This window comes from Rhineura floridana, chromosome 18, assembly GCF_030035675.1.
Source record: "Rhineura floridana isolate rRhiFlo1 chromosome 18, rRhiFlo1.hap2, whole genome shotgun sequence".
Lineage (NCBI taxonomy): Eukaryota > Metazoa > Chordata > Lepidosauria > Squamata > Rhineuridae > Rhineura > Rhineura floridana.
Window position 1 is genome coordinate 12,966,010 of NC_084497.1, and position 23,758 is coordinate 12,989,767.

At 46.9% G+C, this 23,758-nt stretch overlaps 1 protein-coding gene across 3 annotated transcripts in view; it reads right to left on the minus strand.

The window, feature by feature from the left end:
* The window catches only part of CAMTA1 (calmodulin binding transcription activator 1), a 697,561-nt gene extending 678,829 nt beyond the window's left edge, over window positions 1–18,732 (minus strand). For all 3 annotated transcript variants that reach the window (XR_009759573.1, XM_061602029.1, XM_061602030.1), the window contains exons 1-2: window positions 18,408–18,732; window positions 15,639–15,706 (exon numbers count right to left, since the gene is read on the minus strand). Coding sequence is in view for 2 of the 3 variants with exons in the window: in XM_061602029.1 (XP_061458013.1) it covers window positions 15,639–15,706; window positions 18,408–18,440 (101 nt within the window). In the remaining variant the exon portion in view is untranslated. The remainder of the gene's footprint in view (window positions 1–15,638; window positions 15,707–18,407) is intronic.
* Between the last annotated feature and the right edge of the window lie 5,026 nt (window positions 18,733–23,758).

The following is a 23,758-nucleotide window of genomic DNA, read 5'->3' on the forward strand; positions in this document are numbered from 1 at the left end:
CATCACCCGGGCCCACCCATATCAGGGTTTGGGATGCTTCTGACCTAATTCGCACTGATGCTCCTTGTGTCCCAGGAACATCAGCAGCCGCTTTAGAAGGCAGACCATGGCCCACCTAGCTTAGGGTTGCCTACACTGACTGGCAGCAGCTCTCCAGGCTCCCAGACTGGCTAAGTGCCCCACCTGGAGATGCCAGGGACGGAGCCATGCAGAGCAGACACTCTCCCACGCAGACATGGCCCTTCCCTCATCTGCCACTTTTGCCAGCCTTAGGAAGCTGCCCGATCCTGAGCAAGACCACTGGTCCACCGAGCTCAGTGTTGTCTATGACTGGCAGCGGCTCTCGAAGGTTTTAGGCATGGAACATTCTCAATCCTACCTGCAGATGCCAGGAATTGAACCCGGGACCTTTTCCATGCAAAGCAGATGTGCTCCCACTGAGCTACCAATACCCCGTGAAAAGGAGCCTCCTGAGGCAGGAGCAGCTATCTGTGGGCCCCTGTTTTGCTGGAATGCTACAACTTGCTTCCAACACCAAAATTGCAATTTATGAAAACTGTGTCAGTGTTTAGAGAGCACTTCCAGGTGTGATGAGCTGAGCCTTTGACACAGTTTCATGTCTCCTCCCTATTGGATCCAGTCCCCTCCCATGCGTCTGTCTTCTCCCGCCCTTTCGGCCCCTAAAATGCCCCCCTCCATCTCACAACTCCCCTTTTCTACATCTCATCTTCAATGGCATGCCAACCACTCCCCACAACAAAACAGGGCCGATCTCCAAGTTTCCCAAATTCAAAAGGCGAGGAGAAACAAGAGATAGGTTTTGCACGTCTCTGCAAATGATTTCATCAGCAACTGCATGGTCAGGAGCTTCTCCAAAACGGTGGTCTCTGAGCCTGCAGTGAAAGGACCCTGGGACTTCACAGGTGGAAATCCAGAAGCCTCGCCCTGCACCCAGCACAGGGGGCCTGTCGGGTTTGGAAGCAGGGGTGGGGTGATGGGGGAACAGAACCGTTTTCTTAGAAACTGGGGTTGTACATAAAGGCTTCATGATTTATCGGGTTAGGATTTATCACAGGAAAAAGTGCCCTTGCCTGCCAAGGGGAGAAAGTGACTCTTGTTTTCCTAAAAGCTGGCAGAGGGAAATTAAAACGCTAAAAATAAAACCAGGAGGTAGCCAAAGTAAAACTAAATTACCACAAATAGATACTGACACTGCATGTAAATTGCTATTGATTCGCAGGAGTACAGTGCCGCAGAACTTTGGGGTTTCAGAAATATTCATCACTGCCAACTGCCGCTGCCTGGAGACGTTACACAGCAACTTGCTTGGTGCAGGCTCTCCAAAGGGGGGACAGGTGTGAAGGAAGAGGGGGAAGAAGCCAACGGTACTTGCAATGGGGCAAACGCGAGCTGCGAAGGAAGGAAATCACTCCTGGCCCTGCAGCCCCACACACTTCCTTCATTCCCAAACAGTCAGCTCTGCCTGGAGATGTGAAGGCCTGGGAAAAGGGGGGGGAGAGACATATGTGGGGGGAGGGGTGTCCTGAAGCCGTCTGAGCTGCAGTTTTGCAGGGCGATGAACTGTCTTGGACACTCAAAGTTAAAAGAGCAGGGGGCGGGGCAGAGAGCCGAGGGGCTGACTGCAGTCACCTGCAGGCAACCCGTGGTGGCATCCCATAGTCAAAAGCCCTCCATTGGTTTGCCAGGGGAGAATGAAGGAGGAAGCCGAGAACAAAGGCCCCATTTATAGCATCAAGGTACCCAGAGAGTTGCCTGCATGAGTGAAGCTGCCTGGGCATGCAGGTGACATGATTAGCCCCCAGACGACCCCTCCTCAAAAGAGGAGACAGCCACAAACAGCCCTGCCCCGAGTACATGCTGGGGCCAGGAGGAGCTGGCAGCCCACACTGGGGCTCTCAGGAGACAACCAGGGGTAGACCCTGCCCTTAGACCAGGGGTCCATGAACAGGCATCAGGGGGCTCGTGAACCAGGCACAAAAAAATTAATCTCCAATGCAATAAAACTGTATTTATTTATTTACTTATTTGTAGAGGTCCATAGCTTTCATCAGATACTCAGAAGGGCCTGTGACCCCAAAATCTTAAGAACCACTGCCTTAGACTCCACAGAGGGACGCTGAGACACAAACCCTGCCTGAACTTCAACTCTGCCACAGGACGGGGACGGGGACGGGGACACACACACACACACACACACACACACACACACACACACACACACACACACACACACACACACACACACACACACACACACACACACACACACACACACACACACACACACACACACACACACACACACACACACACACACACACACACACACACACACACACACACACACACACACACACACACACACACACACACACACACACACACACACACACACACACACACACACACACACACACACACACACACACACACACACACACACACACACACACACACACACACACACACACACACACACACACACACACACACACACACACACACACACACACACACACACACACACACACACACACACACACACACACACACACACACACACACACACACACACACACACACACACACACACACACACACACACACACACACACACACACACACACACACACACACACACACACACACACACACACACACACACACACACACACACACACACACACACACACACACACACACACACACACACACACACACACACACACACACACAAATAACAACAAATGCAGACAGGAGGCACCATCAGAAGGTGAAGCACTCCTGTGGCAACACAGGACCACTTTTCACCAACCTCTGCTCTTGAGAGCAAGGCCTAGGGCCCATCCATATGAATGTATAATCTGCAGTGTAATTGCTTTGTGTCCTCATTAATTCACCGTCATCCATATGACATTGCAGGCTAGTACGGATTTTTGCTTAAACCAATCCACATTAGGAATGCCCCTGAAAAACTGATAAGCTTTCCTAAACGTCAATCGCATTAACGTCTGTGGTCTCCGATGCAATGCCGTGGACTTTCCTGCAATAGGCAGTCCATGGGCGTTCCTCCATCATATGCCAGGCCCCGTCTCCTTCCTCCCACCCTCTGTCCACACCTCCTCTTCCTTTCTTACAGTTCATTCTTGCTTCATTCCTCCTCCTGGCTTCTGTAACTATCACATTTAAAAAAAACACTACTATTTTGCAATCAAATGTAAAATCAAATGTTTAATGAATAATATTTCCACATTACACAAACAATTCACTGAAAACAGAGTTTAAAGGAGGTTTTTAACTGAGCTTCCTTGGGCTGACAGGGGGAAACGGGGGGGGGGGGGAAGAGGAGCAAGCTTTAGTACTTTAATGTGGCATTGATCTTGCAGCTGATCCAGCAGCAGGCAAAGCCTAGCTTTTCCTGCCCAACAGCTGATGGGGAGGGGAGGGGAGCCAAACATACCAACGAGCGAAAAATTGGGGGAATGAGAGGATGGGGAGATCAGACTGTCTCCCTTCAGGAAGCCAGAGCTCTCTCTCTCTCTCTCTCTCTCTCTCTCTCTCTCTCGCTCTCGCTCTCTCGCTCTCTCTCTCTCTCTCTCTCTCTCTCTCTCTCGCTCTCTCTCGCTCTCTCTCGCTCTCTCTCGCTCTCTCTCGCTCTCTCTGTGTGTGTGTGTGTGTGTGTGTGTGTGTGTGTGTGTGTGTGCGTGCGTGCGCGCACACAGTGCAAACTGTGTTCTTCTCCTCTGAGCCTAAAACTGACTAATCTGCCCCCCCCTTTGCTAATTTGAAACTGAATGACAGCTGATCTCTTGCTTTCTCTCATGGTGGGCAGCGGAGGATCTAATACAATGTGGGAGGAAGAGGCATGAAGAGGAGATTTGATGGGTGCACTGGGCAGAAGGAAAGCCCTTTCAAAATGGCAACAGCAGGAGATAGTGGGAAACAATTGAACACGGAAAGGGATTTGCCTCCCAGTTCGAAAAATTCAATGGAATCTGGAGTAACCAGCAGCTCTCATCCTTAGCATGCAACAATCCAGACCTTTATTTTGCTTGCACTTGCGGGGGAGGGAACAACATTGCCCTTTTGCACATCCACAAACCAGCGCATGCATGGGAATTTAAAAAAAGATATGTTTCTGAGCTCTTCTGAAAAAGCGCATGAAAAGCTAATGACCGTTATGGACCAATCACTGAAAAGGGGTGGACTTAGGGGAGCAGTCAATGAGAAAGCAAGAAAAAAAGCTCACACATATGGCCGCTTGATAATTGGGTTCTCGCAATAATGTGACCATAAACAGGACACGTATGGATCTTGAGGCCACCAACTGAAAGTGGAAAACGTGGATTTTGCAGTTAAGTGTGGATAGACGCAAGCCCTTCCGGGGTCACACTTCTCCACTGGTGTAGCAGGAAGGCTGGGGCTGTGCGTTTGCAGGCCGAGTGGTGTTAGTGTAACACTGACCTTGCACCAAAAGACCCCTGCAAGTGGATCAGGCCAGAGGAGGCCCATGTAGTCCAGCATGCTGCTCCCACCGGCACCAGCAGGATTTTTATTTTATTTATTTATTTGTTTGTTTGTTTGTTTCATTTATAGACCGCCCATAGCGAATAGCTCTCTGGGCAGTGTACAAAAAGGTTAAAATACAAAGTACGACAATAAAATCAAGCTACACACAATAACGTTATAAACATTTAAACAGTTAACAGTTAAAATGCCTGGGAGCATAGCCAGGTCTTAACCTGGTGCCGGAAAGATAGCAGCGTAGGCGCCAGGCGTACATCTTCAGGGAGGCTGTTCCACAGTTCGCGGGCCACTACAGAAAAGGCCCTGGATCTAGTAACTATCCTCCGGGCTTCCCAATGAGTTGGTACCCGGAGGAGGGCCTTAGATGCTGAGCGAAGTGACCGGGTAGGTTCATAGCGGGAGAGGCGTTCCACAAGATACTGCGGTCCCACACCGTGTAAGGCTTTATAGGTCAAAACCAGCACCTTGAATCTGGCTTGGAAGCAAATAGGTAGCCAGTGCAAACGGGCCAGAACAGGTGTTATATGCGCTGATCGGCTAGTTCCCGTCAACAATCTGGCTGCCGCGTTTTGCACTAGCTGGAGTTTCCGAACTGTCTTCAAGGGCAGCCCTACGTAGAGCGCGTTACAGTAATCCAATCTAGAAGTTACCAGAGCATGAATAACTGAGGCGAGGTCATCCTACATGCTTCCGGGAAGGCCACAAGCAGCCTGAGCGCAACAGCCGCACTCTGCCCACTTGTGCTCCACAGCACCTGGCATTCAGAGGCAAAGGGCCCCTAATACTGGAGGCTGCACATGACATCACCAACAGTAGCTGCTGATACACCAACACAAATCCATGTGCTCAGTGCAACGGGTTAGAGCTTTAATACTCTTTCTGGCCTTTCATGGTTATACTTGATTCCATGAGAAAGAGAGAGCACACACACCACACACACACTTAATTCCTCAAAAATAGAAGACACCTTTTTTAAAGTTGTTTCCTTTAATACTTCACGGCACAGAAGCTGGAGAATGAGGACCTGTGCAACGTTTCCCGAAATTAGCCATGACTAGAAACCTGGCTGGCATTCACTGGTGCACATCTTCCCTCTCCCCCATTTTTGTTCTCTACAGGAACACTTCATTAATTTCCATGATTTTGTGTAGAAATTGAAATTATTCTAACTTCCTATGATGCTACTGCACTTTACAGCCATTTCATGTACTAATTTTGTGTGAATTCATGCTAATGACTACCAGCTCTGCTGTGGATTAGCTGGCCAATTAGAACACAACAAGCAAACAAATGAGATTACAAGAAAACCATCAAGAAGAACACATCACAAAATGTACTTTGTTAATTTATCTTGATGTGGTATTTAATTTTTAATTAGTTTTAATAATACTTCAGTTAATGTATTAGCATATTTCCTAACCACCGCCAAAAAACAACGGAACCGCCACAGCAATTTTGACACTAGAGTCCATCTGCAGCTTACTGAAAAAAACCATTGCATGTTGCAGTATTTTTTTATTCCCCTGATATCAAGAGAAATGACTGTAAGACTGGGGGTGAGTTAGGGCTGCACCATCAGTTACCATGAAGGTGGTTTTCTATATGACAATGACGCATGTCTCATGATTTCTTGTTTGCATGAAGTTATTCTCATAGATTTTTCACGTCCTCACAGTTACCACTTCCCAAGCAGGCCTCACTTTGGCAATAAGCTGATGCAATCAGAAACATGGATTTAAGATACCAGATCTGGGATAGCCATCTCATAATAGCAGCCATTTATCACTTAAACACGGTTGTGTTTTTGACACAAGATCTGCAACAGAAGCTCTTGTCTGGTGGTTTCAAATCAATATATTAGCCTCAGCCTACTTTTCCTCTCCAGCCCTGCCCAAGACACATCTCCCACCTCGGGATGGAGAAGACATTGGACAGAAAGAATAAAGAAATTTAAGGTTTATTACTCCTAGGAAATATAGCCATTCTAAGTACAGGCATACATGTGGCCATTATAGAATCATGAGGCTAGCACCTACACCTGCAATCTTTCACTAGCTAGAAAAAGCGTAGGAAGGAAGTAAAGCCTGAGGAAGAAAATAAATTGTTGCTAAAGAAGAGATGAGTGACAGTACATGTTCCCTTTCCACCTATTGCCCCTTGCCCATTTCAGGTTACTTGTTACAAATGTTGGTGCTTTACTCCCAACCATCACTACACGTTCTGGCATCTGTGGCACACATGCACGCACGCAGCTTTCCCAGGAAGTGTACAAAGCAGCATCCAAGAACAGAGGAACCGCATCTTATGAAAACTCAGTAAAAACAGAATATCAAAATCCTAATGAAAGAGCTAGAAAATGCATCAGTCAGAAAAATTACTTAAGGGGAGCCCTCCTCAACCTGCCGTCCCCCAGATGTTGCTGGACCACAACTCCCATCAGCAATGACTACTGGCCAAAATCCAACAACATCTAGTGGGCACCAGGTTGGGGAAGCCTTTCTTCTCCTGCTGCTGCAACCCCAGGTCAAGTGCCATGCTAGCTGCAGTAGCGACATCAGAGACCTTTGAGATGAATTCCTCCAGCCGATTTTCCACAGGTTGTAATAGCTTAGCCGAATCATTCTTCAACTCTCAGCAGAGGAGTTGCAAGTTATCAGGCAATGCCTCACAAGAGCCCGTTGGGACAAACTAGCTTGGCTGGCTTGGAAACCTTCCTGGGCCCTTCAAGAAGAACTTTCATCCATGCTAAAAAAAAGTATAGATCTCCATGAGTCCACCTAAGGGACAGAGCAGATCCATCCTTTATTACCAGCATTAAAGAACCCTAGTTAATTTCGTCTGTTACGCAGGGGGAACAAATTATATAAGAGATCAATTATGCCCCATGAATTAGACAGCGAAAGCTTCATGCATCCATCTTGGTTGCCAGCCAAGCCTTACCCCAGGAAGCCTCTCTAGGGAGAGATCCCAAAGGCCCAACGGAGGAGGAAGGTTCCACAGCCCTTCCAAAATGCAAGCAAAGAACAACTCCACAGAATCGGAGTGAGTTTGTCAACTTCAGGGCCATAAGAACTTCAGAGGTGCCTGCTGGATCAGGCCAGCAGCTCATCTAGCCCAACATCCTTTTCTTACATTGATCATCCAGATGTCCAGGGGAAGTGCACAACAGCACTCTCCCAAACTGAGATTACCAGCAATTGACATTCAGAGGCAATCTACCTCTGACAGTGGAGATAGAACACAACCATTGTGGCTAGTAACCACTGACAGCCTCATCATCCATGAATTTGTCTAATCCAACTTGGTCACCATCACTGCTTCTTGTGGGAGCATACTCCATAGTTCAGCTATGTGCTGTCTATTGTTACAAACTTCCATTACAAACTGAGGTGCCCCCACTTTGTAAAGTTACGTGGAAGGCAACAAGGGGCAGGGCCTTCTCAGTAGTGATGCCTTCCTCAGAGAGCCCTAAGCAGACTCTCTGCCGTTGTTTGTTGAAAGCTAGTAGAGACTTCCCTTCAGACGGGCTTTAGGTAGATTTTGCTGCTGTCATGAGTATTCTCTCAGCTGGTAGCTGTTACATTGCATTAGAAATGGACTGTTAAATGGATTGTTTTTTCAATTGTATCTTAAGCCATCTCAAGAGCAAGTAGGTGGGAGCAAAAGTTTTAAAAGAAATAATAACAATAATAATAATAATATAGTTGCATTAACACAGATCCTTCCAGCTCACATTCTGCATAATTTTATTAAAAAACTATGAAACTGTCACAGCTGCACAATTCATTTTTATTAATTTTCTCAAACAAAATTAGTAGTGGGGGGGAGAAAAACAATCCAAAAGAATGTTCCAGTCCAGTGCAGGATCAATGTCATTAATTCTTTAATACCAAGAGGACTGTTTGTATGAACTCAGCATTAAACTGCAGCAATTAATTTCAATATATTATATAAATTCCAAATCAAATTCAAACAAGTAATTTAAGGTCCTTGAACAGCAATTGCTCACACAACACACACATGCACACACAGAGCCTTTTCCCTTCTCCTCCTGGGACAGAAGGGCTTTCAAGTGTAATCGCAAAGGAGTAGGATATCGTAATATTAATAGAAATGCTACTATTTTTGTGCCTTGCCTTTAGCAGACTAAAGAAACCCTTGCTGTTTTAAGGGGGGGCACTTTCTGCAAATACATCTATAATCAGATGTTTTCATGGTGCTGCTGATATTCCCCCCACTTTGCACAAGTGGACCTTGGATCATTCATGAGGGTGACTTGGAATTGGGTCTAGATGAGCCTGTCCCACTTTAATGATACCTCTTAAGCTCCCAAACTAGGAAATGGCATTCCCCACCTCGCCCCAGAGCATCCTGTTGGCTGTTGCTCAGCAGAGAGGGAGGGGGGAGAAACGAGAGGAGGAGGGCAGAAATGCTTCACCCAGAGAGAAGGAAAACTACTAATCAGACTCCAAGCAGGAAGCACCTGGCCTTGATCCCTGCCCAGATCATCCAAAACGTGTCCTAAACTATTCCTCACCTGTGTACTGGTGCTGTCGTAAAGACCAGCTCAAAGCTGTGGAGTGGAACATTAAGAGCCCTGCTAGAAAATCTATTTGTTACTCCAAGGTCCTACAAGGTCCTAGGGCAGGGGACATACATTCAATAAAAACATATTACGTACCATTAAAACACCACTTGGAACTGTCATTAAAACAACACACTTACTACAATGTCAAAGGGAGAAACAGCCATCCTAAGATCACGCATCTGCTCATAACGTCTGAGTGATGAGGGGCATCTTGAATGATCAACCAACTGAAAGCATACAGTCTTTGTTCCAGGTGCACCTCTGAAGGGAGGGAGTTCCACAGCCAGGGGGCCACCACAAAGAAGGCCACCCCTTGGACCTCAGAAGGCAACACCACCCCCTGTGGAGCCTCCCCGGATCTTGACACTCAGGCAGGTCTGCATGGGAGGAGGGGCCCAGAGTCATTTAAGGCTTTCTGTGTTAACATGAACACCTTGGAAGCAAACTGGCAACCAGTGCAGATCTTATAGACAGGACGGTTCCAACACTGGAACGGGTTCAGAGGTGGGCAACAAGGATGATCAGGGGACTGGAAACAAAGCCCTATGAGGAGAGACTGAAAGAACTGGGCATGTTTAGCCTGGAGAAGAGAGGACTGAGGGGAGATATGATAGCACTCTTCAAGTACTTGAAAGGTTGTCACATAGAGGAGGGCCAGGATCTCTTCTCGATCGTCCCAGAGTGCAGGACACAGAATAATGGGCTCAACTTACAGAAAGCCAGATTTTGACTGGACATCAGGAAGAACGTCCTAACTGTTAGAGCCATACAACAATGGAACCAATGACCTAGAGAGGTAGTGGGCTCTCTGACACAGGAGGCCTTCAAGAGGTAGCTGGACAGCCATCTGTCAGGAATGCTTTGATTTGGATTCCTGAATTGAGCAGGGGGTTGGACTTGATGGCCTTATAGGCCCCTTCCAACTCTACTATTCTATTATTCTATGATAATACTGGGTCCTGCCTGTGCCAGTTAGCACCCTGGCCACTGAACTCTGCGTCTGTTGCAGCTTCTGATCTGCTGCCTCATCTCTAAGCCACAGGTAGCCAACATGGGCTTTCTTGACACTGCTGGACTCCAAACTCCCATCAGCTCCAGCCAGCATGGCCAGCGGTCAAGGATGATGAGGGGAGTGCACTCCAGGAGCATCTGGAGGGCACCTCGTTGGCTAACCCTGCTCTAACCTCTCCACTCACCTGCCACTTCCCCACATCCATGCTTTCGCTTCTAAGCCAAGCAACATGCTGCTCAACCCCACTCCTTTGCCTCAGAGTTCAGTGACCCTGCTGCGTGGTAGGCCAAGACTGAGGGGCATCGCAAAGGAAGACCGAGGGTGAGGGCCAGAAATGCCACCTAAGTAACCCTGGCACCATAAGGACATCATGTTATTTCTGTGCCCAACAGGTGTTATTGTGAGAATCTTTTGTGACCCACTTTGAGAGCCTCGCAGGGCTATGAAGTGGGACATAAATATTCTAAATAAAATACACAGAAGTTTCCTTCCCTTTGGACCCACTCCTTGCCTGCGATCGACTCTGCTTGCACATCAACCTCCTGTGTGGCCCTGATGGCTTGGCCCCCTAGCACAGGGACCTGGTCCAATCCTGCTGGGATCCGCACCTTCTAGCTGCCTACGGCCCAGTGCCAGCAATACATTTCACCACAGCAGCTGGTTGCCGGGTCCCAACTTGCCCCAATAATGATCGAACAAAGAGGCTCCCGTGGTGCTGGCCCAGCTGATGTGATGAGCTCGCTACATGCTCCACCGCATGCTTTGGTTATTCAGTCACCACCAGGATGGCACAAAATCCAATCATGAGGAAACAGCAGTCATCGGGGCACTTGTGCATCTCAGAGCAGAGGCCTTTTGCCTTTGGGGTAATTAAGGCAGCAGGTGGGGGAGCACCTCACTTGCACATAGCTTTGCAGCAACCCTGTAAACAACATTTTTTAAAAATGGTTGAAACAGAGAGGGGGCAGGAGACCCAGGCCACTCCCTGACACCTCCCTCGGCAATATATACCCGACAGACTTGGAGGAGAGGAGGAGAGATGGAGGGCTGTGGGGAAATCACATGACCCTCAACCGGCATTTTTATGGACATGATGGCAAATGCATCCCTGGTGAGGCAAATATTGCATCGGGCTGAAGCCAGACAGAAGGAAGGAAGGCAGGAGAGGGCGGGATCGCGCAGCTCCTGAAAGATCAGGAAGGCAACTTGGTAGCTGGTTGCGGTGGGAGATGCTTTGTCCCGAGGCAGAGCATGCATCCATGTATCTCAGCACTGTCTACACCTGTGGCACTCTCCAGATTTTACTAGACTGCAGCCCCCCTCATCTCCGAGCATTACTGGCCATCCTGGCTGAGACAAGCTGCAGTCCAACAACATCTGGAGGACGCCATATTGACTGCCCCTGGTCTACATTGACTGGCTGTGGCTACCCAAAGAGGAGCCTTTGGAAGCCTCTACCAGTAGATGCCTGGTTGTCAAGGCTAGCAGGGGCCGATGCATGGAGAGGGACGAGCGGTGCTGAAGCCCGGCGCCTGCAGCCTTTCATGTGTTCTAAGCAGCCAGGGAAAGAGGCCACAGCTCTGTGGCAGAGCACCTTCTCTGCATGCAGAATGTGCAAGGTTCAGCCCCCAGAACCTCCAGTTCAAGCACCCCATGTGGCAAGACCTGAGAACACCACTCCGAGTCCCTGCCGGACAGTGCCGGAACTCTTATAGAACCTTAAAGGGGCAAGATGGGCCGCCTCTTATTTTTGACATAAATGAAACCTTTCCCTCACCTGGGGTGCTTGCTCAACACCAGGAACATTATTCTGTACAATGTGTTGTTGTTATGTGCCTTCAAATTGATTTCGACTTATGGCGACCCTATGAATCAGTCACCTCCAATAGCGTCTGTCGTGAACCACCATGTTCAGATCTTGTAAGTTCAGGTCTGTGGCTTCCTTTATGGAATCAATCCATCTCTTCTTTGGCCTTCCTCTTTTACTATTCGCTTCTGTTTTTCCCAGCATTATTGCCTTTCTAGTGAATCATGTCTTCTCATGATGTATCTAAAGTATGATAATCTCAGTTTCATCATTTTAGCTTCTAGTGATAGTTCTGGTTAATGTTCTTTGCATCTTGCTAGTATTCACACACACACAAATTAATTACCAATGAATCTGACGTCAAACCAAGCTGAATTTGGCAATACCGTTTTGCTCTGTTCAAAACCCAGCAAATGAAGGCATTCTCATATTAGCCTGACCAGGTCTTGGCCAATGCTCCAGTGGTGAGAGTCTAACCTTCTTCCTCAGTCATTGTGACCTCAACCTTCTCTCTGCAACCCTGAATTTTTTTCTAGGTTTGTTAAAAAGTGGTCTGGTCTGTGCCTGGGTGGGAGACCACTCAAGAACCATGTAAGCTGTTTTGAGTTGCATCATGGAAGAAACATAGGATAAAAAATGTGCCAAATAATAAATTTTACAGTAATTACAGCTGAAATTAATATTTTCTCTGAAACAGAACCAGAATGCTTGTTGAATATGCAACAAGTAATTTTTGGACATAAGAACATAAGAAGAGCCTGCTGGATCAGGCCAGTGGCCCATCTAGTCTAGCATCCTGTTCTCACAGTGGCCAACCAGGTGCCCGGGGGAAGCCCGCAAGCAGGACCCGAGTGCAAGAACACTCTCCCCTCCTCAGGCTTCCGGCAACTGGTTTTCAGAAGCATGCTGCCTCTGACTAGGGTGGCAGAGCACAGCCATCACGGCTAGTAGCCATTGATAGCCCTGTCCTCCATGAATTTGTCTAATCTTCTTTTAAAGCCATCAAAGCTGGCGGCCATAACTGCGTCTTGTGGGAGCAAATTCCATAGTTTAACTATGCGCTGAGTAAAGAAGTACTTCCTTTTGTCTGTCCTGAATCTTCCAACATTCAGCTTCTTGGAATGTCCACGAGTTCTAGTATTATGAGAGAGGGAGAAGAACTTTTCTCTATCCACTTTCTCAATGCCATGCATAATTTTATACACTTCTATCATGTCTCCTCTGACCCACCTTTTCTCTCAACTAAAAAGCCCCAAATGCTGCAACCTTTCCTCGTAAGGGAGTCGCTCCATCCCCTTGATCATTCTGGTTGCCCTCTTCTGAACCTTTTCCAACTCTATAATATCCTTTTTGAGATGAGGCGACCAGAACTGTACACAGTATTCCAAATGCGGCCACACCATAGATTTATACAACGGCGTTATGATATCAGCTGTTTTATTTTCAATACCTTTCCTAATTATCCCTAGCATGGAATTTGTCTTTTTCACAGCTGCCGCACACTGGGTCGACATTTTCATAGTGCTGTCCACTACAACCCCGAGGTCTCTCTCCCGGTCGGTCACTGCCAGTTCAGACCCCATGAGCGTGTATGTGAAATTCAGATTTTTTGCTCCAATATGCATAATTTTACACTTGTTTATATTGAATTGCATTTGCCATTTTTCCGCCCATTCACTCAGTTTGGAGAGGTCTTTTTGGAGCTCTTCGCAATCCCTTTTTGTTTTAACAACCCTGAACAATTTAGTGTCGTCAGCAAACTTGGCCACTTCACTGCTCACTCCTAATTCTAGGTCATTAATGAACAAGTTGAAAAGTACAGGTCCCAATACCGATCCTTGAGGGACTCCACTTTCTACAGCCTTCCGCTGGGAGAACTGTCCGTTTATTCCTACGCTCTGCTTTCTGCTTCTTAACCAATTCCTTATCCACAAGAGGACCTCTCCTCTTATTCCATGACTGCTAAGCTTCCTCAGAAGTCTTTGGTGAGGTACCTTGTCAAACGCTTTTTGAAAGTCTAAGTACACTAAGTACATATTCACTGTATATTTGATATCTGTATTTGACATATAATATCTCATTTCAATATTTGGAAATATTTAAGAGTTTTGGCATTCAGGGGTATTTGGCCCCATTTGATTGCAGACATGTTGCAAGACTCTGCACGTGACAGCTTGAGAAACAGAAATCAACCAAGAGATGTCAGAGAGCCTAGAACTGCAGCCCTAGTACTTGTTTATCTGACTGTTAAGACCCTTTAAACACATAAATGTACTTCTAAGTAAAGCATTTGCATTCTGAGAGAAAAGTTCCATAGTCAAAACCGAACTTAAATTTCAAATTTTTGAATTGTAACCATGTCAGCTCCTTTTATACTACAGAGCAAAAAGAAAGCGAAGATATATAATCAATATATGATTTAATAATTAGATTTCTTACCCACCCTTTACTACAAGGTCCCAGGGCAGGTTATAGCAAGTAAAAAAGCAATTTTTAAAATGGTTAAAACAGATTACAATGAAGAGATCTGGGTGGGCCTAAGGGGTGTATCTCATTTGTCAGAGGCCAGGGTAAAAAAAGGGTTGCCTCAGCATATGATGAAAACTGCAACATGCAGGTGCCAGGCACACCTTTGTTGGGGAGGGAACTCCACAGCTGAGGGGCTGCCACAGAGAAAGCCCTGTCAAACTTTTGAGGACGCCTGGACAACCAAGAGGGCTACGAAGGTAAAGCCACATTTCGCTCTAATGAGAACCTGTGTCATTCTGATGAAGAGAGTCACCGTTGAAAATCATTATCATCAGTAGCCAAGAGAATCATAGAATAGTAGAGTTGGAAGGGGCCTACAAGGCCATCGAGTCCAACCCCCTGCTCAATGCAGGAATCTAAATCAAAGCATTCCCAACAGATGGCTGTCCAGCTGCCTCTTGAAGGCCTCCAGCAACCCAAAACATGATGCTTTGCAAAAAATATAGTTAAGAACATTTCAAAATCCCCATATTTCTCAACCCTACTAAAAATGTCCAACAAAAACACACAACTCTGTGCTTATTTACTGTAACCGAGGATATGAAAATTATAACAGGTATGACAGCTGGGGAACCCCTTTGACAATTAGTGCATACATGCAGACAATGTGTCCCTTCAGGTAGTCACTTCTCCTTGGAAAGTGGGCTGGTCTCCTCCCAGAAAGCCCTTAATGCAACAAGCCAACAATTCAGATTCGGCCGCAAAAGATTTCCTTCCGTTTTGGTTCCCTTTAATGCCTGGTCCAAACAGTTTCCATCAGTTGGAAATGCTAGGGACATGAACAGATGACACTCCTTCACTCAGCCAAACCTTCTAAATCCATCCCTCACAATAGGAACAATTAAATGTTAAGCCATTGGGTTCAACCTCCCCCCCACTCCCACACCTATCAAGACTGCAGATGGCCTGGTTTTAATCAATCTGATTTCATTCAATAAAATACTCATTAAGTCAATTAATGAGACTTTGGTGTCACGAGCTATCAAGCATGACTTGGTGGGCTGTTGGTTCTTCCTCAACCACCCCCCTCCCCGGCAAGCCCCTGCCTGTTGCCTTCGCTTGGTGACCAATGAATTGATTTAGCAAGTCAAGTAAAATCAGGGGGGAAATAGATCAATGGGCATTTCCACAAGAAAAGCACTTTGGAATCTTACCTGGTTTTAGGGGAGGTTGTTAGCCATTCTTCATGTTTCTCAAATGTTATTAGATAGGCAGCAATTTCCTGAAAAAAAGAAAAAAGTTTTTTTAAATATTATTATTATTAAGTTACTTTACAAAAGCATCTCAAAGTGACTCACAATAGTGAAATACACAAAACGGCGAACAAAACCATTTTAAAATAGTGCTTTTGCTCCTCCAAGTACAACTCCTCTTGATGAGAGCAGAGATCGTGGGAAGTGGCCATCTACAAGAGGACTGAGCATCTTGACCATCAGCCAGGCACCACCACTAGCCAGCCCCGTTCCCTCCAGAAAGCAGACCCTTGGATTTGGGACCATGTTGTCAACTGCCAGAGTTGGCCATATGCAGCCATCTCCGTGCATCTCTGAAAACATTTTAATAGTGAGCTACTTTGGGTGCCAATCTGAGCTGTAATGTGGGGTGTAGATACAGCACAGATGAAAAATAACTTTCTGAAAAGACAAGCAACTTTTGGTCCCTCCTCTCCTTGAAACCTTTCCATTCTCAGCTTGTCATTATAAAAATTCTACCCACTAAGAAATGGTGCCCAGGTTTACTTTTCTCCCTCACTCCCTTCTCCTTCTGTGTTGTGTAAGCCTGCGGGGAGGGGGTGACTAACTTATCACTGACATTTGTAAGCAGCTCTGGGAACCCCTTTTTAAAAAAAACCACTGAAGAGTAGGATAAAAATACTTTAAATGAATAAATTAAATAACTAAATAAAATACACCATAATCTTCAGGAATCTATCTGGAGGATGTTCTGGGGGAAACCAGCCTACGTAATGTCTGCTAAGGATGCTTCCAGAATTCTCATCTGCATTTTTCCCCGGATTTCAGAGCTCTGAATTCTCTCATCTTAATTCCACAGTGGGACTGATGCCTTTGGGAGGCTCCACATTTCATTTGGCATTTCCAAATCTTGTACAGAGCACTCTGCATGTGTACACCTGAACATTCCCTTTCTTATCTTTGATATCATAGCAATAAGAGACTAATGCACAGGTGAGCATCAACAACACAGGCAGGCTGTGCATAATCGCATCCAGATTCTTTTTGCATCTTCCTTTAGGACAGCATGCATGGGTAAGTTCAAACAAACAAACAGAAAACACTGCAGAAAAAGAATCAGGATGTAATTATACAGTTCAAGAGGTGCAGAATGGGTACAAGGCAGGGTCCAGGCTGGATACCGGGCAAGTTGAGGCAAGACAAGGCAGGGTCCAGGCTGCGCTCTAGGAACACCGAGCTCTGATGTTGCTACAGCAAGAAACAAACTGAGACTGAGCTCTATATGGTAGCAGCACCTGCTGCATCGTCATTGTTAGCCACATCTGCACTGGAAGGTGCTGGTTTAATGGAAGGGACCCAGCTTTCTCTAGGAGTCTCCTCTAGCCTCGCTGGGTCTTTGCAAGTCTGAGATTCCACAGAAGTAGCACCTCTGGAACTCCTTTCCTTTCTGGTGTGGAGTCCTCGATTCCATCGCCAGAAGAAGAGGAATCCGACTCCTGGTCCCTGACGCATCACATCAATGTACACAAACACTTTGATAAGGGGGCGCCTTCCAGGTGCGGCTGGACTATGGCTCCCATCGTCCTTGATCATTAGACAAACTGGCTGGGCTTGATGGGAGTCCAACAACATGTGGCGGGCACCACCGATAAAGCGAGAAAGCCAGAAGGAACCGAAAGCTGTGGCAAAAGGTGTCTGCCAGTCCTGGAAGCCCCCGAGCCCCTCAGGTCAGGGACACCCTTTGATCCCTGTAAAGGCTTCCTTCTGAGTGCAGCTTGCTGACTGCCCCACACAACATGGAGACTGTGCTTTTGCTAGAGATGGGCTGCGTCTGTCTCGCCCCACCCTCCCAATAAACCAAGTCAGACCTGACCCAGCTGAAGTTCTTTCGCGTAAAGTTTACTGCACAAGTCTCTGCTTTTACACTTGTTTTGTCCTGCTCAGAAATGAAAAGCCTTTTGTTTAGAAAGAATAATTCAGCAAGAACCAAGCTACTGCAAGCATAGCAAAAGCTACACTAAGCCAAATGGTTTCTTTGCAAGATTCCTAACTTTAATGAGTAGCTTAATCAACTGAAACTTTAGTTGATTAAGTGAGTGGTGCCATTTTTAATCAATGGGCTGAGAGCTAATAGAAAGGTGACCTTTCTAAATGGCTTTTGTTGTTGCTGTTCCTGGGGGTTTACTGCAAGTGGGAACAGCAAAGAAATGCTATGGAAGATGGCCTTTTCTTCACAAAATCTAGGAACAGGCAGCTTTCCTTCAACATCTCAGTAAGGGAGAGCTTGCTAATATCCAATTTTAAATGATGTCATTAAAATGCAAGTGATGCAGTTGCACTGATGGACAGTTCTGCTTCTCTGAAGTAACACATTTTCATGTCAACAGGCATAAAAAATACCACAGAAATTGCTATTAGTAAACTTATAAGAGGTTCCCAAATTTGAAAAAACCTTCAGCCATATCCAAGGTTTAATTCTACATCTTTACAAGACAAGAGTAACAATTACACTTTCCTGCAATAGATACAGTAACAATCCCAGTCCAGACATCTAAGATGACTAACGATAACTCACAGCCCCCTTTCCAAGGCAAATTAGGCATCTATTCACCCAATTTAATGGCACACAGATAGAATCACCAACTTTTTATGCTGGTTTACTTCTCTATTTTCTTAAAAGATTTCTATAGTACTTCAGCAAAAACACCCCACAGTTGGTGCCTGCCTTACCTCCATGGAGAGGACATTCCACATCATGGGCATTTTGAGAAGCCCTCCTCTGCACCCCAACCCAGCAGGTTGTGATACTGTGAGAAAAGCCCCATCCACAGGCTGCAGAGATCTGGGCACTCTATACAACAGAAGGACCTCTGATATCCTGCCCCTGAGCTATGGAGGGCTTTATACACCAGACCTAGCTCCACCAGGCCTTCTCTCCCTCATCTGGCACCTGGTAGCATCCATTCCAGCAGGCTGCCTCATTGGGAGACATGAGAAGCAGAGTTCCTTCCATCAGCTCTGCTGAAAGATCAGCTGCATCAGGTGCCTTCTCCCTCCAGACTCTTTCCATCACAGCTGGTCATTATAAGAACACCTATTTAACTCCAAGAACTGGCACCTGAGTTTGGTTCCCTCCCTGCTCCTTTTTCCTTTCATATCATGTCTTTTGGACTGTCTGATTTTAGGTGATGGTACACAAGCTGTTCAGAGGGCCTTCTTCACCGAAGAGCGTGCTCTAAATAAATGAACTAATACCTTAAACTTGGCTCAGTAACTAATGGCAGCCAGTGCAGCAGCACCTATTACACACAGTCAGTTCCTTAATTTTATCTGGGATCATTAAGAGAATGACCTGGACCTGCATGCACTGGGAGGAATGTGCACGTGCCCTTGTAGGGCCTATCTGGATCCATGCCGTCTCCGACATGGATGCAGTGGTGCAGTTAGGACATTTGAGACTGCATACTCACCATACTTTGACATGACTTCCCCAAAAGAATCCTGAGAACTGTAGTGTGTTAAAGGTGTTGGCCATTGTAGCTCTGTGAGGGGTAAACTACAGTTCCCAGACCATGTACTTGAATAGTGTGGTGTGAGTGCAGCCTTACACTCTGGACTTAATGGCCTTAGAGGAGCCTTTAGATTACCATGTGCATCGCTTCAGTTGTGAAGTACCTGATTAATGTTTATTATTCATTCATGGTATTTATATACTGCTTGATATTCAGAATTTCTAAGAATTTCTATTTCATGATTTACACCTGTTTCTATATTCCTGAAACATTAGAGCAGGGGTCGCCAACCTTTTTGGACCGGTGGACTAAATTATGAGAGATTGCTCTGGGTGCCAGTCACAAAATGGCTGCCATGGGGTATGTGGGTGTGTGTGGCATAACACAAAATTAGAGTGGTCATGGTGAAGCTTTTCCCTTTAGTGTATTTCTATACTAGAAAATGCTTGTCCTGTTAACATAAGAACATTGTGGAGTCCCACAGGGATCGGTACTGTCCCCCATGCTTTTCAACATCTACATGAAGCCGCTGGGTGCGGTCATCAGGAGTTTTGGGGTGCGTTGTCATCAGTATGCTGATGACACGCAACTCTATTTCTCCTTTTCATCCTCCTCAGGTGAGGCTGTTAACATACTAAACCGTTGCCTGGCCACGATAATGGACTGGATGAGAGCGAACAAACTGAAGCTCAATCCAGACAAGACTGAGACGATGTTGGTGAGTGCTTCCCCTGCCCAGATGGTGGATGTTCATCCTGTTCTCGATGGGGTTACACTCCCCTTGAAGGAACAGGTTCGTAGCTTGGGAGTTCTTTTCGATCCTTCCTTGTCACTGGAGGCCCAGGTGGCCTCGGTGGCACGGAATGCTTTCTACCATCTTCGTTTGGTAGCCCAGCTACGTCCCTATCTGGATAGTGATGACCTCACCTCTGTTGTTCATGCTCTGGTAACTTCTAGATTAGACTACTGCAATGCGTTCTACGTTGGGCTGCCCTTGAAGATAATTCGGAAACTACAGCTAGTCCAGAATGCAGCGGCCAGACTGTTGACGCGGACCAGAAGGTCCACTCATATAACACCTGTTCTGGCTCATCTGCACTGGCTCCCTATTTGTTTCCGGGCTAGATTCAAAGTGCTGGTTTTGACCTATAAAGGCTTACACAGCATGGGACCGCAATACATGGTGGAACGCCTCTCCCAATATGAACCTACCCGTACACTGTGCTCAACATCTAAGGCCCTCCTCCGAGTTCCATCTCATCGAGAAGCTCAGAGGGTGGTGACTAGAAATAGGGCCTTTTCGGTGGTGGCCCCCGAATTGTGGAACAATTTCTCCGATGAGGTGCGCCTGGCGCCGACGCTGCTATCCTTTCGGCGTCAGGTGAAAACCTTTTTATTCTCCCAGGCATTTTAAAGTGTATTTTTGTTGTTATTTGTTTGTTTTTGGTTTTTGACTTTATTATATTTATTGTAGTTATATATTGTGCTGTTTTTATCTCTTATGTACACCGCCCAGAGAGCCCCAGGCTTAGGGCGGTATATAAATCAAATTAAATAAATAAATAAATAAAATAAATAAATAAGAGCCTGCTGGATCAGGCCAGTGGCCCATCTAGTCCAGCATCCTGTTCTCACAGTGGCCAACCAGGTGCCCGGGGGAAACCCGCAAGCAGGACCCGAGTGCAAGAACACTCTCCCCTCCTCAGGCTTCCGGCAACTGGTTTTCAGAAGCATGCTGCCTCTGACTAGGGTGGCAGAGCACAGCCATCACGGCTAGTAGCCATTGATAGCCCTGTCCTCCATGAATTTGTCTAATCTTCTTTTAAAGCCATCCAAGCTGGTGGCCATGACTGCATCTTGTGGGAGCAAATTCCATAGTTTAACTATGCGCTGAGTAAAGAAGTACTTCCTTTTGTCTGTCCTGAATCTTCCAACATTCAGCTTCTTGGAATGTCCACGAGTTCTAGTATTATGAGAGAGGGAGAAGAACTTTTCTCTATCCACTTTCTCAAGGCCATGCATAATTTTATACACTCCTATCATGTCTCCTCTGACCCGCCTTTTCTCTAAACTAAAAAGCCCCAAATGCTGCAACCTTTCCTCGTAAGGGAGCCGCTCCATCCCCTTGATCATTCTGGTTGCCCTCTTCTGAACCTTTTCCAACTCTATAATATCCTTTTTGAGATGAGGCGACTGTTGAATTTCTGCCTGTAAAAGGCACAAGAGCCCTGTCCCCCTCCCTGCCAATGCCAACCCTAAACCAAAGCCTATGCTGTACCCTCTTACCTGGAAGTAAACCCAATTAAACACCTTTGGGGGACAGGGGATTCTTTAACATCCACCCACACTTACTGTGTAGTAAAATGGAAATGGACTGCCTTCAAGTCGATTCCGACTTATGGCAACCCTATGAATAGGATTTTCATGGTAAGTGGTATTCAGAGGGAGTTTACCATTGCCTCCCTCTGAGGCTGAGAGGCAGTGACTGGCCCAAGGTCACCCAGTGAGCTTCGTGGCTGTGTGGGGATTTGAACTCTGGTCTCCCAGGTCCTAGTCCAACACCTTAACCACTACACCACACTGGCTCTCCACTCCGTGGTAGTATTTGCATAATAATAATAATACATAACAACAACAACAACAATTTGTAGGGAGTATCAGTGTGGTGTAGTGGTTAAGGTGTTGGACTACGACCTGGGAGACCAGGGTTCAAATCCCCACATGGCCATGAAGCTCACTGGGTGACCTTGGGCCAGTCACTCCCTCTCAGCCTCATGAAAACCCTATTCATAGGGTCATCACAAGTCAGAATCAACTTGAAGGCAGTACGTTTACATTTATCTGATGTCAGATGAACCCACCACAGAAAGATGCATCCTGGTCGCTAGGATAAAAGGAAGGGCAAAGTACAGAGATTCCAATGACTACTAGAAAATAAGACTAAAGCAGGAAAAGACAACTAAATGGTAGGGGGAAAACAGAAGTTCTTTAGGATCCCAGGGATTCCTCTTGCTTGGTATTCAAACAACTCACTTATCAATCACAGCTCTGACTTCACTCATTGCCTAAAAACACTAACAGGCAGGAGCAGCCAGGTGGGCTCATTTCACAGAAATCACTTAGAAGAATACATGCACATTTTGCTTCATACCTTTCTTTCTAGGAGGTCTAAAAACTTACTTTTTTAAAGAGAAAGAAAGCTCAGAGTCTGGGGCCCTTGTCAAAGGCACCAATGAAGGCCTTTGTGACCCCCATATTAGAGCGAAACCCACCAAAAACAAAACTGAGTTTGCCAATTCTGAAAAGAAGAAATACTCTGAGCATGTGCAGTTTTGCATTTGAAACTTGCTTAAATCATAGCACAATGATGGCTACAGCAGCCTTTCCCAACCAGTGTGCCTCCAGATGCTGTTGGACCACAACTCCCATCAGCCTCAGCCAGCATTGCCAATGGGAGGCTGATGGGAGTTGTGGTCCAACAACATCTGGAGGCACACTGGTTGGGAAAGGCTACAGGAATAAAATAGAGTTCACTTCTGATGCACGGATGCTTTACTTGGTAATTATGCAACATTTTTATTGCCAAAAAGGAAATGCATATATTTTAAAGTAAAAATCATAAAATGAGCATCTGTAATCATGTACATGCCAGACCAGCTTCCCCCAACTATAAAATAAGAAGGGAGGAAGGATGCTGTAGTCCTGGCTCCCACCAAGAGATTCAGACTTGGGACTGTCGACTCAGTTATTGCCAGTGGCTTTAATCCACAGCTCAGCACAGGACTAGAATGCAGATCAGGTTGGGGCAGGCTTGACTACTTGTGCAGGACTTGTCTCCCAGCTTGGGACTGGGCAAGCAAGCGGGAGCTCCTGTGAGTCAGCTGGTTGACAGATTCAGCCTGTTCACCCCTGCACATCCTCTGGAGGATCCGTGGGGATGGGGGGAGGAATCAGCCAGATCCTCCATCCCTCCACCTCCGGCATCTTCTCCTGTGCTGCAGGCAGTTCAGGAGCAGGAGGTAGCCTGAGGGGCTGCGGAGGTGAGGAAGGGGAACAGGCTGGCAACTCAGCCCCCTCCACTGTGTCAGGCGGTGCCTCTGCGCCTGTGCAGGCCGCATGCAGATCCGTTGGCCCGCCCCATCAGGCTCCCCCATGACTCCCAGCTCCTGGGCCCCCTCTCCCGGATCCCAGCCCCCTTCTTCCTCAGACCACTCTGGGCATGAGTTCTCCCAAAGGCTCCCACGCCAGTCCAGGGGCTGGCATCAGGCCTGCTTGCTGCCCCTCTTGGTGGTCATTTGGGAAGCCCCCGGGCTGTAGGGCCCTGGACTTTAGCCCCAAGGCCCAGCGGCCTGGATGCCTTGGGATGTGGGGGGCGGGGGGAGAGGCACAGCAGACGGAGCAGGAGGGCAGGTGTGCTCTAGTAGTACCTACCTGCACGCACACATACAGGGGAACAACTAGAGGAAGCATTGCCCAAACTAGCCCCGGAGCGCATGTTTTTGGCATCATTGCCCAGCACCAAAGGAACTCCTTTAAGCTCTTGAGTGAAGGAGGGTGTGCAGAAAGGCA